The following is a 17,614-nucleotide window of genomic DNA, read 5'->3' on the forward strand; positions in this document are numbered from 1 at the left end:
TCATAATGCTGCTCTTATTGTGAACAAATCTTCCATGCATTTAGTGTTTTTATTTTTTATATAAATTTCTCTTTAATCAAAAATCTTATTTGCTCACTTGCAAAAACTGATAAACAGACCTGAGATCATGAATGGAGCTCATGGAGACACACCAGCGAGACACAAAGCTCATATCTGTGTCCCTGCAGCAGAAGCAGTCACCTGTAGCACAGGTGTATTTGTAGAAATACACAACAATACACTGTATGAGTCACAATTATACATTTCTCTTTCATGATGAAAATCATTGGGATATTAAATAAAGATCATGTTCCATTAAGATATTTTGTAAATTTATACAGTAAATATATAAAAAAGTAAAATGTTGATTAGTAATTTGCTTTGCTAAGAACTAAATTTGGACAACTTTAAAGGTAATTTTATCAATATTTCAACTGTAAAAGTTGAAATGTTGATATACCAAGTCTAAATTGGCATAAATATAGATTTTTACATACTAAATCATATTTAAAGTAGAAATTATGATTCATAAAGTCATAATTACAAGATATTTAGCTTACCCCTTTTTTACTAAGAATTCAGAATTCCCATTTTTTTATCTCATAATTGTGATTTGAAATATCAACTCCAACTAAAAATAATAAGCTGAATAAATTACCAGAAGTATTTATAAATCGACTTTTGTTAGTCAGAATTTTGATTCTTTATCACAATTTCGAGTTTTTTAGGCACAATTTCACATCATAATTATACATTTTAAGTCATCATTTCGACGCTTATGACTGTAAAGTGGTTCTGCAGACAGCTGTGTGGATGATGATGATGTGGCATGTGAATTATACTGATTTCTGTTGTCTTGTGAGATTCTTGTGGTTATATGTCTCCCACAAACAGGTTTTGAGGAAAGTGTAAGGATGAATTATTTTGTATTTGCAGCCAACAGAATGATTTTAGTAAGCAACTGAGAAAAGCTGTTAATGAGTCAGTGAGAGGAAGGTCATCTGTGTCTTAATTTCTTCCTCATCCTTCATCTTCATCAGATGTAGCTCTTCCTCCTTCGAGCCTTTAATGCATTGTTCACTGTAGAACTGACCGAGTGAAGTCAAGAGGAGAAAGTGAATAAGGACAGAGTCTGAGGCGACACATTCCTGTCCGTCAGCGCCACGGAATGAATGAGAGCCTTTGAGGAGTTTAATTATAGAGCGGGAACTCATTCCGCGCGCGCGGCAAACACCGGTTCCCGCCCTGAGAGTGCGCGCGCTCCGGCTGCTCTGGCTTCATTCGTTCTCCTCAGATCATCTCTTCTTGTTTTCTTACAGCAGGTGAGTGCGATATTATATGATTTATTAGAAGAACTGCATTAATTGAGAGACTGAAATAAGTAACACTCGGCTCTTCAGTAGACTGTAAATCTGAAACGAGTTTAGTTGTTTGTACTTGTACTGAAGTCTGTAGATTTGTACTGATGATGTTCTTCATTTGCAGTGTTGGGAGTAACTATTTAACGTTACATATAACGGAATAACGTCGTTTAATTACAAAACAAATGTAACTGTTATATGTTTAAGTTAATGAAAAATGTGTCATTACAGTTAATTATGAAAATGTTAACTATTACAAAGGGGTTTAAATCTGAATACTTTCATACACGGAAAGATTTAATTGATTTCTTTCATTAGTTGCATTGATACCAATGTCTCAGGAGTTTAGGACACGTGCTTATTCAGTAACTGTTTTATCTCCTATTTTGGGTTTATGTTTATGCATTGTTTTTTTTTTTTTTTTAAGTAACTCTTTTGCCAAGGCATTGTTAGATGCCAGTGTTTCCATATGCAAAGATTTGATTTTAAAAACAGTATCATAACTATTAAAATATGATTTATAATCTATATTTAACTCAAAGTAAACAGAGGCGCTAAAGTCAGATTTTGTGGTGGCTGTACTTTTAAATACATTTTTAATAATCTTAATTCAAGTGATGAAGGATCTTGACAGTAATCAGTGTTGAGGTTAACCTGCCTGCTTTAAATGTTTTAAAATAAAACATTAGAAATGTAGAAAAGTACTCCAATGTAATCACTAACCTTAATAAAGTAATTAAAAAAGTTACACTACTATTACATTTTAAATTTACAGCAACTTGTAATCTGTAACCTGTTACATTTCCAAGGCAATCTTCCCAACACTGATCATTTGATACTCGCTTTGGATGGAAGTATCTGCTTAATGAATACATGTAAATGAGTGTAAGTCTGTGTGTGTGTGTGTGTGTGTGTGTGTGTGTTGAGCAGAGAGGATGCGGGTTCGAGTGCTGCTGATCCTGATCCTCACATCAGTATTAATCACACATGCTCAAGGTACGACTTCTCACTAGTGATTTCTCTTCTGTTAACTGTTTTTATCATTCGTTCAAAAGCTTGTTACATCATCAATTGTTGTGATGTTGTTTTTATAATTCTGTGAATCGTTCTGTCCATATTACATCATTAATAAATCATTCTATTCATACATCTCCTTCATACTCAGAATTTCTAATAAGGCTTGTTTTATTTTAGCTCAACTGTTCGCTCAGTAAACCTTTACTGTTTTCTGTGTTTGTTTTGGAAATCTTGCGTTCCTTCTCGCTGCTTAAAGGGACGGTTCACCCAAAAAACACTGTCTGTTCAACACAGAAGAACACAGCAGAGGAAACAAACTCATACAGGTTTGGAAGAGCATGTGTGTGAGGAGCTGAAATTATTACAGCATTTTCAGTTTTGGGTGAACTGTCTCTTTAACAACAATACGTGGCTGGACTTGTTAGAAGTGCCATAGATCTTCTCCATTAAGTTCTTTTCTGATCCTGTAAAGCATGTTTGTGTGTCTGTGTATCAGAGAGAGCGTCTCCAGCAGACTCGTTCTGATCTGTTACTCTCATACCTGCGTCTCAGGTGTCTGAAACAGAGCCAGCGCTCCCAGAACCAGAACTATAACCCTAGCGCTAAAATAAGCAGCCCAGGTCAGCACTGTAACCAGAACAGCAGCACTCTCAGAATCATTTCTGGAGCATTCACAGCCAATCTCAATCCATTCTGCTCTGGACGCTAATATCCTTATAGTTGTCGTTCTTGGTGTGAGCATACCTTTAACCATTGATTGATAATCTAGAAAACTAAACTAACTTCTTGAAAGCATTAGCTATATAAAACCAATGTTTGAAGAATTCAGCTTCTGTGTGAGCAGCGAGTCCCCAGATAGTCCATTAAAATGGTTTTATTTTTATTAAAGTACCTCTAAACTCTTGACTCCCTCATTATCTGCACTGGGCTGTGTTTCTCCTGGATCTGGGAGAAGATTGGTTTCCTAGTGGTTTATAACTTTCTATCATCTTCTTACGATGCGTTTGGGTAATGCAGCTTTGATGAACTTGTTAAACTTGTGAGTGTTGATTAATTAAACTGAATGACTCAAATCATTTCGAATCTACTCATATATATTTACGCAAGTTTCATGAATGAGGCCCATTGAGATTTGGGGACTTAACGGTGTCAATTTTCAACATAACAATGAAAACAGTTTAGTTTTCCTATTGACCTTGTCGTGAAATATGAGCAGAACATGTTCACACCAGGTTTTGAGTGATTTATCTGTTAGCGGTATAAAAACTCTGGCTGGACGCGAGCCGACGCCGTTGAGAGGACACACTCGTCCTGCATCAGGTTGGTGCTCTTCATTCAGTGTTTTATCCTCTTCCCTTCCTGAAACACGTCTGTAAAGAACATTAATCTGCTGCTAACTGAGACACGAGCTGGGGTTTGCTCTCATCTGCATGATACGAGGAGGAAGTCAGAGCCGTTTACTCAAGACGCCGTGTCCTAATCTAAACTGTGTGAGACACATTAAATATAATCCAGACTCATCAGATTTGAGCTCATACTGTATCAGAATACAGTTACTTTTTTACTGTTTACTTGATTACATTATACTTAGACAGTAAATTGTTTTCACATTCATTGTTCCATCTTTTGAATCTTACCGCTTTTAGAAGTTCCTAAAGTTATGTTTAAGTTTAAGGGGTCATTTTGATAAAGAGATTTTAATGATCATTCTACTGAGTCATGTAACCATTAAATGAGTTTATGATGTAGATATTTTATTAAAAATCCTGCAGTTCCTTCACAAAGCTCAATTTGGGAAACCCTGATGCCATTCCACATTGAATACTTTTCTTCCCTTTGTATTTTTACATCTATATTCTACAAGATTATCATATTCAAATTAACGAGTTAGGTCAAAAGTGATCTAAAAGTCAGAATAGATCACCCTAGAAGGCCTAATGTAAAAGATAGTGTTTCTGATTTAGTGTAACATAAATCAGCAATGGACCAGCGTTCATTAGTCATTAGCCAGCAATGAGTCACATGTAAACATGTTGTATTTGGGATCAGAGCGTGTGGATACTGTGTGGTGTTTGTTTGGGACTCGGCGTCTTCTCCAGTCTTCCGCTCAGACACAGATAATGCATCTCTCCATCATCTCGTGATGATCCAGTTTGTTCATCAACAGACAGCTTTACTCCGAGGGGATCTTTCTGAGCGATGTGTTCTCTGGTTCTCTGAGCTCCAACACGCTCGGCCTGAGCTCAAGGGAGCGTTTGACAGATACAGACTCAGGTGAGAAATCCTGTCTCTTCCCACTTCTCGTCCTCTGTGATCATCGCAGGGAATGCTGGGAATGTGAATCCGCAGGATAGAAGAGTCACTCTCAGTGTTATGCTGTATGATCGGCTACAGAGATGAATCTTCTACATCTAACCTGGGAAAGTGTGTCGGTGTAAGAGGTTTGACAGAACATGGCTGGATGTTAAAGAAAATCTAAATTCCAGATCATTCACTCAGTCCCAGGCCATCCATTCTTCAGTCAAAGAGAAATGAAGAGTTTGAAGGAAAACATTAGAGTTTTATTTCTAATCCAGTGCAGAGCTGCTCAAATCTTTTAATATGAAGGGCCAGAAATCAAACTTGATTGAGAGCCATCGATCAGAAGATATCAAACTATATTCAAATAAATGAATTAATAATAATAATAATAAAAAAAATCTTCAAATAATTAAAAATGTATATATTTTTTATATATTAATATATATTTTAATTTAATATATAGTTTTTTTTACATTACGATGCATTTCAAATAAAAAAAATTAAGAATTTAAATTAGAAATATTGGCAAGTTTTTATTTTTTTGTGCTATTTCCCCTCACTGGAATGGTGCTGTGTTTCTCTCGGGGTCAGAGGTCAGCAGGACAGTGAGGTCTGCTCTGTAAGTGAGAGGACACGTGTGCGTTTATTCACTCAGCTTTCATCTTTCGCTTGCTTTATGAACTGATGAAGATGAAGAACAGTAGCAGATGTTTTCTGATTGTGAGTGATGTGATCTGTAGTTCTGCAGGTTTCTTACTCTTTATTCTCTCTTCCACAAATGAATGTCTTTAAAGGTCTTAAATCAGAGCAGAAAGTCATGGCCTTTAATGTTGCATGAATACATTTACTGGAGATGCAAAGTGAAGATAGTGGAAGAACCTGAACAAAATAAAGTGAGGTTAAGCTTAAAACAAGGCCAAAAGTCTGTTACTGGAAACAATCACTGGTTTTCCCTTTAAGCTAAGTAGATTGGCAGATATTTCTTCTAGTTTTAATCATAAATGCACTTCTTATGTCATCTTAAGACAGAAATACTGAGGAAGAACATGAGTTCATGCACTGTGATCAGAAGGTTATTTACACACACTTTTTCTTTGGTTTAAAGTTGCATTATCAAAGTTAGATGTAGGACTAATGTATTCAATGTATTCTTTACTGGGTCTTAAAACAGTCTTAATTAACCCATTATTCTCTCATGACAGACCACTGAGCAGCTTTACAGAAAGTCATGATGATCATGTTTATAATGTCTTAATATTAAATCACATTTATCAGATTAGTGCTGGACGATTACAAAACTCTCACAAGTTTGGTGGAAAAGATGGAGTCAGTACAGATTAATGCAGAACTGTATTATTGGACCTATTGAATTAGGTGTTTGTTGAATGATTTGTCATGTAAGTTTCCTCTTCACTGGGACAGAAGTGTTGTTGCTGGCGTGGATCTGTGTCTGATACGAGTAGTCTCTGCTCTGACATGATTTCTGCAGCACTGGGATTTAAACACCATGTGTCACTCATAAATCAGCAGAAGTGGCTCCTAAAACTGGAGTTACTCTCAGCGAGGGATGATTTGAGTGTCAGACAGGAGTGTGTTTGCTGTGACTGCGGAGTGTGTAAGTGTTTACCTGGAGCATGTGCAGGATGTTAATCATCTAACGGACTCTCGAGAGCCTGTCTGTCCTCTTGCTTCTTCACGTGTGTGTGTGTTTCCACCGGTTTCTGTTTGTGATGTAGTCTTGTGGCAGATGTGTATCTCACGCAGCACTGAACATCAGCGTGAACGTTTCTGTCTGTTTCTGAATGTTGGGCAATGCTATATTTAGTTTCCAGTTTAAATGGTGGTTTGAAGCACAGCGACCGCAGAGGCTCTGCTAACGTGACATTAGCGTGGAGATTGAAGGCGTGTGTGTGTGTGTGTGTGTGTGTGTGTGTGTGTGATTATGTGGCAGTCTGCTGAAGAGAGAGAGAAACGTGTCTGTAAATCTTCTTTTATTGCGATATTAACGTTTAACTGATTCAAGACTTCAGTTTAAATTATTTTCCAAGTTCAGCACAGTTCAGCATGATGTAAACCTACAACAGATTCACTTGTTTGAATATCTTTGCAGAAATGATGCATGAAATATGAAGGTGATATTGTAAATGCTGTTCTACTGTACTTTATATTCATCAAAGAAACCTGGAAAAATACTACTCTGCTGTTTTAATGTAAGAATAATAATAATAAAAAAATGTGTGCATCAAATCAGAATGATTTCTGAAGGATCACGGGACTGGAGTAATCATGCTAAACATTCAGCTTTTAAACCACAGGAATAAATTACCTTTTAAAATATATTCAAATAGAAAGGTAGTTATTTTAAATAGTAATAATATATCAGAATTTAACTGTATTTGCTGCACTGTAGATCAAATAAATGCAGGCTTGGTGAGCAGAAGAGACTTCTTTAAACAAAATTAAAAATCTTTTCTGTTCAAAAACTTTTGACTACTGGTGTATGTTCAGAAATAATATATAATGCAACATTTTTCTTATCCAAAATGTGACAGTTTCAGAGGTGGACTCATAAAGATGTTCCAGACTGTCAGTATAACAGCAGAAACAGATGATTATTCACATGTCTTCTCTCATTCACCGTCTCTTTCTCTGTCCTGCTGTCTCTGCATGTCTACACTAGCTGAATGCTCTTACTAATCTCTGTCTGAGTCTCTGTGCCTCATGGGTACACAGGTGTGCCACGAATCTCTCGATCCTGCAGTCCTTCAGTGCAGCTTTAGCTCACATATAATCATCATAACACACAGTGTGTTTGTGTGGCTCTGGATGATCCCTGAATTAAAGTCATCATCACACTGTCTGTAACACATCGTGACATTTCAGAGTGGAAAAGGATTCTCATGTATCCTGCAAAACTAATTAAGATCTTGCTATGAACTACACCTTTCCTAACACAACGCTGGCCTTACATTGACCCCAGTGCTGACCCTTGACCTCTCTAAACCTCAAGAAAGATTCACACTGTCTTAACAGGTTATGTGAGTCCATATGAAACACTTCATGCTGAAGTTTGAGTTAAAATATATATCGCAATAAAATTAGAAAAAAAAAAGTATTATGTTTCTTTCAAACTTTTGATGTGATTAAGAGTTTAAGGTACTTCTGAAACTATTTGCTGAACTAACTGACTGAACAGGCTTCATTCTGGACAAATAAAGGAAAAATGTATATATCTATTATCCAAAATTCATATCTCTATTATAATTGGTTATTATAATTTTAAATCAAAGGGTTTTACAAATATTTAACCAATGATAAGTATTAAGTATTTCAATTCATTAAACTTGTCAGTAAAACTTTATAATGCCACTGGATCCTCAAGCTCTCGCGAAACCTGGTCACTTCACTCAGATTAACGTGCGCACAGCTGGAGGAGACAGATCTCCGCTTATCTGCAATCAAGGGTAAACACATAACTGTTAGAATAGTACAGCATTTCTTTACTCAAACACTATGTCTGTAAAAGGTAATGTCTTTATGTGTTTGAAGACTGGAGAAGTAAGTTTGTTGCCATCCAGCCAATATACTTTTGTACATTTTGAATATCCTGTGCATAAGCGCTTTATCGTTTATATCATGGGATATTGGCCAAGTGTACTAAACAACAAGAAAAACTAAGCGCCCATATTTCAACAATAAACGTTATATCCTAACCTGTAAAAGTTGATAATGGCATATAATGCGCTGCACGTTTCTCAGATGTGGACAAAACACAGATCTCCTCATTCGCGGCCAAAGACCTTGTTAACTCCATTTGAGCTGGTTTTTCATATAGCCTGATGTTAACTGCACGTGTCTGATACAACACCGAAACTGACGACGCAGTGTTGTTTAATTATTGATTTGTTTCCCCTATTCTTTCTTCCCCCCCTGTATTTAAGTAAAGTGTGCCATGAAACTGTTTTATTTGTCAACACCCATCAGACATCATATTGTGTATTTGGCTGCTTAAACTCAACAAACTACGAAAAATAACTCTTATATAATACTCGCGAGTCAGCTTTATACGCGCCAGCTTTGGATGTGACTGCGAGGGCACATAGCCTAATACAGCATGTGGAGCGCGTGAGTACCAAAAGGCTTAAAATCTTAAAATGTGAGCAAAGTATACATTTTTGTGACAATGCAAAAATTACCCGATTAGTCAAGTCAAGTGAGAGTTCTGTCAGCTGTCCCGATCGAAAGCTGCGAGAATCATTAAAATCACAGAAATGTACGACCTGATTAAATATAACTATTGTACAGAGATTTGAAAAATAAAATTCCACAACTTTTTCAAAACGTTTTCATGACCTTACAGTCAGACCCTAACGCAATTGATGCACGCTCTTAAAATCACTTACCTCTCCCTCCTGTAATCACATGCCGGATCCGTTACCCCGCTTTGTTCCGGGACCTCGCAATTTACAAATTAAGCACTGCTCACAGTCAAGAAATGCTGATGTTGTTAACATTAATAATTTGAGAACAAAGTTTAACAATAATAATAATTTGCAGGGTTAAATGTGACATGAGCTAATCGATCGTTAGATTAAATCACCATTGGTTGTGTGATTTATTGTAATGCTTTTTTCCTCAGTTGTTCAGAACAAACGTGACAGACTTGTTACATACTTGTTCAGATGACATTATCTTATTTGGGTCATATATTCTAAGACACACATTCATGGCCAAAAATATTGGCTCCCTTGGTAAATATGATCAAAAAAGTCTGTGAAAATTAATCTGCATTGTAAATGTTTTTCTCAAATACTCGTTAGACCCAATTATTGCCACCCCTAGAAATTCTTACGAGTCACATATCTCTAAATTATATTCCCATTCATTTTCACAATTTTGAGCACTCCAGCATGATTATAAACATGAAATCATCCAGCTCTGGCTTCCTGTTTTACAGAAATATTCCACCATCAGGGAAATAATTAAGAATTTCCAATCAACATAAAATGTTACAAAACTGTCTGGAAGAGGATGTGTGTCTATGTCGTCCTAATGTGTGGCGAGAAGGAGAGTTTGAGTGGCTAAAGACTCTCCAAAGATCACAGCTGGAGAATTGCAGAAAATAGTTGAGTCTCTGGTTCAGAAAACCTGTTAGAAATCTTATAATGGGCCATGTTTGGATCCATGCCGAGCCGATGCACAACTCACTCAAGGAAGATAACTCCACACACAGCTGCTTTTGCAGGTTTTCAGACAGAGATGGTGACAAAGAGGCAAAACCTACAGACTGCAGCCTTAAATATATGTATATATAATATAAAATATAATAATATAAATACATATCGTCTGGTCAGAGGAGAACTGGCCCCCCAACTGAGCCTGGTTTCTCCCAAGGTTTTTTTCTCCATTCTGTCACCGATGGAGTTTCGGTTCCTTGCTGCTGTCGCCTCTGGCTTGCTTAGTTGGGGACACTTCATCTACAGCGATATCGTTGACTTGATTGCAAATAAATGCACAGACACTATTTAACTGAACAGAGATGACATCACTGAATCCATGATGAACTGCCTTTAACTATCATTTTGCATTATTGACACTGTTTTCCTAATGAATGTTGTTCAGTTGCTTTGACGCAATGTATTTTGTTTAAAGCGCTATATAAATAAATAAAGGTGACATATATACATGTAAATATTTTCAAAATATATACTGTATGTGTGTGTATTTTTACATTCATAATAAATAAACACTGCACAGACAAATATTATGCAAACAAAAACTTTTATTTTGGATGCGATTAATCACAATTAATTGTTTTAGTAATCACTTTCAGAGTGCGTTTCTCCCAGCTGCTGAACGATACAAACATTGACAGCCAATCAGAATCTAGCTCCAGCAATTAAAGACATACGACAAAATTGCTGCACTTACAATAAACACAATGTTATCGTCTGCTGAGGTGAACACTGTTGTAGTTTTCATTATAGTTATTGTTCTTGGTGTAAAACAGCCTTAACATTGTCTCAACCCTGGGGAATCAGACACAGTAGTGTCGTAGCAGAAACATCTGACAGTCCAAAACTGAAATAAAGACGTTCGCGAGCACTCTGAGTGTTTGTGTCATTCGTCCTTTGACCTGAGCGTGAAATTTCAGATGCTGCCCTTGTGCTTGTATTTATTCTGTCGTAAGCACCAATCTGCTGCTACTGTCGTTTCATCCGCTGTTTGTTCTGTCTGTCTGTCTCTTTAGTGGACGTGTTCACATGTAGAACTCCAGCCATTGCAGATATCGTGATACTGGTGGATGGGTCATGGAGCATCGGAAGAATAAATTTCCGTTTGGTGCGGATGTTTCTGGAAAGTCTCATCAGGGCCTTTGCGGTTGGATCTGAACACACACGTGTTGGTGCGTCTGCAGTCTTTTGTTTGCTTGTTTGTTTCCTGTGTTTTTATGCTGTGCATTGGAGTGTTAATAGTGTGTGTGTGTGTGTGTGTGTGTGTATGTTCAGGTTTGGCACAGTACAGCGGGGATCCGCGGATTGAGTGGCATCTGAAAACACACAGCACTAAAGAAGCCGTGATCAATGCTGTGAAGAATCTGCCTTATAAAGGAGGAAACACACTCACAGGTTAATAGACACACACACACACACACACACACACACAAACTCACATAAACTCACTCATACACTCACATAAACTTAGTCATATACACATTCACACAAACTAACACTCATATACACACTCAGACACAAACCTAAACGATTCTCAATCTAATGCATCTGTTCATACATGATTTGTGTGTGTTTCCAGGTCTGGCTCTGACGTATATTCTGAAGAACAGCTTCAAAGCTGAATCTGGATCCAGACCTGGCGTTCCTAAGATTGGGATTCTGATCACAGATGGGAAATCACAGGACGATGTTCTTTTTCCTGCTCAGAAACTCAGAGATGCTGGGATCGAACTGTTTGCTATTGGTACAGGAACAAAACCAGCTCTAACTTAAATACAGTCTTGTAAATATTTACAGTTCCTCATCAGGAACTCGAGCTGCGTCGGAGAACGCTTTGGGAATGCCCTTCAGCGTGACCGGCTCTAAACCATGTGTGTAATCAGACCAATGGATGGGCGAGACATCATAGGCGGGTGACATCAAAGGCGGAAGTGCCTACGTGCCTTAGACATGTGGAGGAGACCTTGGTTCTTGTCTCAGGGCCTGGTGCTGGGTGCCCCTTGTCGCTGCGTAATGCTAGCGAAGAACGTGGCCTTCACCGGTTGGGCTGCGGTCATGAGTGGCCACCCTACCCACGATCTGTGGAGTGGTCGCCATTTGACATGGCATTTTAACTGCCTGGAGATGTTGGAGGTGCTTTGAGCAATAAAAAACGTTCTCCCAGACCTAAGAGGTCACAATGTGTTGGTGTGCACTGAAAACACAGTGGTGGACTCTTATATCAACCACCAAGGGGTCTGCGCTCATGCCGTTTGTACAGTCTAGTGTACCAAATCCTTATGTGGTCCCAGGCACATTCCTTGGCATCTGAATATGGCAGCAGACATCCTGTTGAGGCAGGGACTGAGCCCCGGGAAATGTCGGCTTCACACCGAGGTAGTGAAGCAGAGTTGGAGAGTTATTGGCCAGGCTCTTCTGTTTGTGACTCGAGTGACATTGCACTGTTCCCTCTGGTTCTCTCTGTCTGCCATGGCACAGATGTAGCCAAGAGTTTTTCTGTACGCTTTTCCCCCGATTGCTTTGCTCCTGGGAGTTCTGGAGAGAGTGCGCCGGGACGGAGTCCGACTGCTGTTAGTAGCCCCGTTCTGGCCTCTTTGATGTCACTCCATGGCAGGTTCCTGTCAGGAGAGATTTCCTCTCACAGCTGGAGGGCACGCCCCCGCATGGAGTTTGGAAGCTGTAGGTGTGGCCTCTGAGGGAGCACAACTCATAGCTTCTGGTCTCTTAACCGAGGTTGTTGAGACCTTCCTCCAATCCAGAGCTCCCTCAATAAGGAAACTGTAAACCTTGAAGTGGAAGCGTTTCACTTCTTGGTGCGGAGACTGCCAGCTCAACCCAGTTAACTGCCCGGTTGGGAGTTCTGGACTTCCTGCAGACCCTTCTCTCCACAGGGTTGACCCACTCCACCCTGAAGGACTACGTGGTGGACATTGCAGCCTACTGCGCCCCTCTCGGTGGCCAGTCAGTGGGCAGATACCCTCTGGTTACATGTTTCCTCTGTGGTGCACTGAGGCTGAGGCCTCCGTCCAGAAGACGCTTGTGCTAAGCGGTGGATCAGGATGCTATCCTAAACCTTGAGACCTCTGATCTCCCCTCTCTTGGGGGTTAAAACTCACTTCTTCTGAAGTTTGACCATTGGGTGGGATGTCCCCGATTGCTTGTCAGGCTCCTGGCTCCTTCTCTCACTTTAGCTGTGTTCTTCCACACTAGACAGAGATTTGAAAGTCTGCCGGCGTGGGCCTTCTCATTCCTAAAGTGTTCTCCGCAGCTCGAGTTCCTGAAGAGAAATGTCTCAGGTTATGCATGTAACCATGGTTCCTCTAGGGAACGAGATGCTGCGTCTCTGGGCCATACTTCCCGCATCCCTGCTGGCACTTCGCTGCACATGCTTTTAAGCTTCCTGGTCTTTGACGTCACCCAGCTATGAGGTCTCGCCCAACCATTGGACTGATTACACAAATGATTCAAGTTCAAGTTCAAGTCTGCTTTATTGTCAATTCTTCCATATGTACAGTACATACATACAGAGAATCGAAATTGCGTTACTCTCAGACCCCCGGTGCACACAGATAACATTAACATTAAATCCTAAAAAACTAGATCAAATATAAAATGTAGATACAACTATACAGTAAGGGAATGTAAAAAAAAGACATATAATAAAATTAAAAATAAAGTTAAATAAAGCAGCGAAAGGCAAATGGCAGATAGAGTGCAAATCAATGAAGTGAATAACAGTGCAGATAAAGGTTTTTTAGTGCAAAAACAAAAGCTTATTAAGTCTGATTAAAGTGACAAAGGGCTCAAGAGCAGTTATTTTATTTAACTTACTGATGAGGTAGTGGAATGACGTCAGTTCCATGGAGAATGAGGTAGTGAGCAGACCAATGCTGCACAAAGTGACTGGTGTATGTCATCGTATATTAGTGTGGGGGGGGGGGTTCATAGTTCAGTGGTGCCTGGGTCAGAAGAGGGGAGGGGGGAGGGGCAATTTCGGGAGAGAGTTCAGTTTCCTGACAGCCTGAGTTCAGAATAACCAGTTCAGAGCTGGTCACGATGAAGGGCATTTCCAAAGCGTTCTCTGACACAGTATCTCGTTCCCTCAAGGAACCATGGGAACCATGCTTAACCTGAGACGTTTTTTTCCAACTGCTTACACACAAAATCTTTACTTGTCACACAGTTTCTGAAAGCTGACACTCAAACCGTAAAAGCACACACCAAATCTTTCAAAACCACACACTAATTCTCCGTTTTCAATTTCATAAAACACTTTTTACAAAACACACCACACAATTCTCCATTTAACACTAAAAATCTAACAGGAATTAATATTATGGCAATATTTCTATGTTTGCTTCTGAGATGTGTTTGTGATATTTTGAATACAGTGCTTCATTTTGCAAGAGATGAGGCATTTTGAATTTTGTTTGCAGTTCTTGGATTCGTGTGGGAAGTTTTTTAAAAAGGAAGGCAAAGTTTTGAAAGTATAAGCAGTTGAAAAAACTGTAAGTTAATAGTTTTCTGACTTTGTGAATCTGCAGGAGTGAAGAATGCGGATGAGAACGAGCTGAGAGCCATCGCCTCTCCACCAGAGGAGACACACGTGTATATCACGGCTGATTTCAGCTTGTTGAGCTCCATCGTGGAGGCACTGACTAGGAGCGTCTGCAAGCGCGTCTCTGAACTCAGCAGAGAGATCAGCGGTGCGTTTCTGGGAGATTTGTGGCTCCTCTGCTCCAGATGATTGAGTCTCACGCTCTAATAGCAGCATCGGTGACCTTTAACAAAGCTAAAACTTTAACAGCAGATTATATTTGTACTTTCATATTATCCTGCTTAGGTGATTTCTTTATGTGTTTTCAGGTGAGACAGATTCGTATTCCACGGGGCCACCGGATGCTCCCAGTAACCTTGTGACCTCTGAGGTCACAGCTAGGAGCTTCCGTGTGTCATGGACTCGCGCTTCAGGCCTGGTGGAGAAGTACAGAGTGGTATATTACACATCCAGTAAATCCAGACCTGAGGAGGTATGTGTGTGTTTATACTTACGATCTTCAGAAATGTAGTAAAGCATGCCAGTTTTGATCACATTTTGGCTTGCCTCAATAATAGAAAAGGCTATATGGTGTATCATTTTGAATATCCATTTGTGATTGTGAGTTCAGGAGAACTAGTGAAAGTGTATGTGAATGCGGTGTGTGTGTGTGTGTGTGTGTGCAGGTGGTGGTGAACGGCGATGAGAACTCTGTGGTGTTGAGGTATCTGAACTCTCTGACGGAGTATCAGATCACTGTTTTCGCCATCTACAGCAACACAGCCAGTGAAGCTCTGAGAGGCAGTGAGACCACCTGTGAGTATTACTGATCTAATCCTTACATCTCATCTATTAAAACACAAGCTGATCGCTTTTGTATGTCCAAACACTATACTAAAATATATATAATACACATTCTCATTGGTTTGATCTTTTATACACCTCTGCATCTATTATTTTGTTATTTTTGTTATCTATTTTATATGTCTGATATACACATCTGATGTGTTATTTCATACTGAACTGATGTATTGTATTTGTCTGATCTGTTTTTTTGTCCTGCAGTAGTGATGTGTCTGCATGGTTGTTGATTGTTGTGTTTGTTGGTCAGTGTCACTGGTGACGGTCAGTGATCTGGAGCTGTATGACATCACTCACAGCAGCATGAGTGTGCGCTGGCGGGAGGCAGAGGGGGCTTCTGGGTATATGATCCAGTACGCTCCTCTGACGGAGGGCGAACCCGCAGACGAGAAGGAGGTGGAAAACACACTCACTCACTCACACACACACTCACACACACACTCACTCACACACACACACACACACACACACACACACACACACACACACACACACACACACACACACACACACACACACACACACACACACACACACCTTGAGCGTCCCTATCAGATATCAGTATCAGATTACTTTTTTTAACTAGTAAAGTATAGCATTACTGTTTAATTTAGAAAGAAATATCTGAGTTAGTTTTTCAAATAAGTATTTGTGTTACTCTGATTTCCGAGTATTGACTGACAGCTCTGATGTTGTCATGCTGTTAGAGATCAGGAGTGAGTGCAGTGTGAACATGATGCATTTACTCAGCTCACTGCACCAAAACAGGTTCAGTATTCCTAAAAAAAAAATAATAACAGTCAAATGCAAACTCAGAACATTATACAAACCTGCAAGAAAAGTTAAGATTTAAGACAAATTTTATTAATTAAGGTCTTTGCTACTGAACTTTGACAATCAAATACAACCATACTAAGCAAAAATTTCACATTTATGTTTCATTTTAGTTGATGCTGAATAGTGTTGAACTTTATTCTCCTGTGTCATATTCTTCATGAGATTAGTTTGAGTGTCTTCCTCTACTGTACAGATGTGAATTTACATTTCCTTAATACTGAGACACATTCACTTCATTTTTAATGTGAAATGGCTTTTACATTTGTAAAAGAAGAATTTTGTAATATTAAAAACAAATAAGCAAGGTCTGCCCAGATTTAAAAAGTAACTCAAAAGTAAAATAATGCAGTACTTTCCATAAAAAGTAACTAAGTAATGTAATTAGTTAGTTTTTTAGGGAGTAACACAACACTGTAATGCATTACTTTTAAAAGTAACTTTCCTCAACAGTGCTAGTGAGTGTGTATTTGTGTGTTTACAGGTTAAAGTGTCTGACTCCGTGACTCAGGTTGAACTGGACAGTTTAACACCTGTGACCAAATACACGGTGACCGTTTATGCCCTGTACGGAGAGGAGGCCAGTGACCCCATGACCGCGCAGGAGACCACACGTGAGTACAGATCCCACCAATACACAAACACCTATGTGTGCTAAACACTAGCCAGTAACATCATCCGTCTGACTCTCTCTCTCAGTCCGTCTGACTCCGGCTCGTAATCTGCGCATCTCAGACATCAGTCATAGCTCCGCTAAACTCTCGTGGGACGCGGCATCTCGTAAGGTCAAAGGTTTCTGCATCGTTTATGTGAAGACAGATGCTGTGGAGACCAATAAGGTAAGAGCGCATCCAGCCACTGTGAATTGAATTGTTGTGGCTTGTCTCTGACCTTTGACCTTTGGTAATCTCAGGTGGAAGTGGGTCCGGTCACCAAGCTGTTCCTGCGTAACCTGACCTCTCTGACGGAGTACACTGTTGCAATCTTTGCCCTGTATGACGAGGGACAAGCAAAACCGCTGACGGACAGCTTCAACACCAGTGAGAACACACACGTTCATATATTTAATATCATAAGAACTTAACCCTGTTAACCCCTGTTGAATGCAAAAAAAAATTCAATGAAGTATTTATTTTTATATGTGTGTGTGTGTTGTAGGTGAAGTTCCTCTGCCTCTGAATCTCAACAGCACTGACGTGTCCACTGATAGATTCAGAGTGATGTGGCGAGACGCCGCATCTGACGTCTCTTTCCACAGACTCACCTGGAGACCCGCGGCAGGAGGAGAGACCAAAGAGGTGCATACACCTGTGTCAAAGTCAAAGTCAAAGTCACCTTTATTTATATAGCGCTTTAAACAAAATACATTGCGTCAAAGCAACTGAACAACATTCATTAGGAAAACAGTGTCAATAATGCAAAAATGATTGTTAAAGGCAGTTCATCATTGGATTCAGTGATGTCATCTC

At 39.4% G+C, this 17,614-nt stretch overlaps 1 protein-coding gene across 1 annotated transcript in view; it reads left to right on the plus strand.

The window, feature by feature from the left end:
- Positions 1 to 1,189: 1,189 nt before the first annotated feature.
- The window catches only part of col14a1b (collagen, type XIV, alpha 1b), a gene marked incomplete at its 3' end in the record, with an annotated part of 92,940 nt that continues 76,515 nt past the window's right edge, over positions 1,190 to 17,614 (plus strand). The window contains exons 1-13 of the mRNA XM_059519564.1: positions 1,190 to 1,322; positions 2,292 to 2,357; positions 10,930 to 11,085; positions 11,189 to 11,308; positions 11,493 to 11,657; positions 14,458 to 14,619; positions 14,780 to 14,943; positions 15,137 to 15,266; positions 15,562 to 15,707; positions 16,630 to 16,759; positions 16,845 to 16,984; positions 17,059 to 17,185; positions 17,304 to 17,443. Of these exons, the coding sequence (XP_059375547.1) occupies positions 2,297 to 2,357; positions 10,930 to 11,085; positions 11,189 to 11,308; positions 11,493 to 11,657; positions 14,458 to 14,619; positions 14,780 to 14,943; positions 15,137 to 15,266; positions 15,562 to 15,707; positions 16,630 to 16,759; positions 16,845 to 16,984; positions 17,059 to 17,185; positions 17,304 to 17,443 (1,641 nt within the window). The remainder of the gene's footprint in view (positions 1,323 to 2,291; positions 2,358 to 10,929; positions 11,086 to 11,188; positions 11,309 to 11,492; positions 11,658 to 14,457; positions 14,620 to 14,779; positions 14,944 to 15,136; positions 15,267 to 15,561; positions 15,708 to 16,629; positions 16,760 to 16,844; positions 16,985 to 17,058; positions 17,186 to 17,303; positions 17,444 to 17,614) is intronic.

The sequence above is a fragment of the Carassius carassius genome, chromosome 31 (genome assembly GCF_963082965.1).
Source record: "Carassius carassius chromosome 31, fCarCar2.1, whole genome shotgun sequence".
NCBI classification, from domain to species: domain Eukaryota; kingdom Metazoa; phylum Chordata; class Actinopteri; order Cypriniformes; family Cyprinidae; genus Carassius; species Carassius carassius.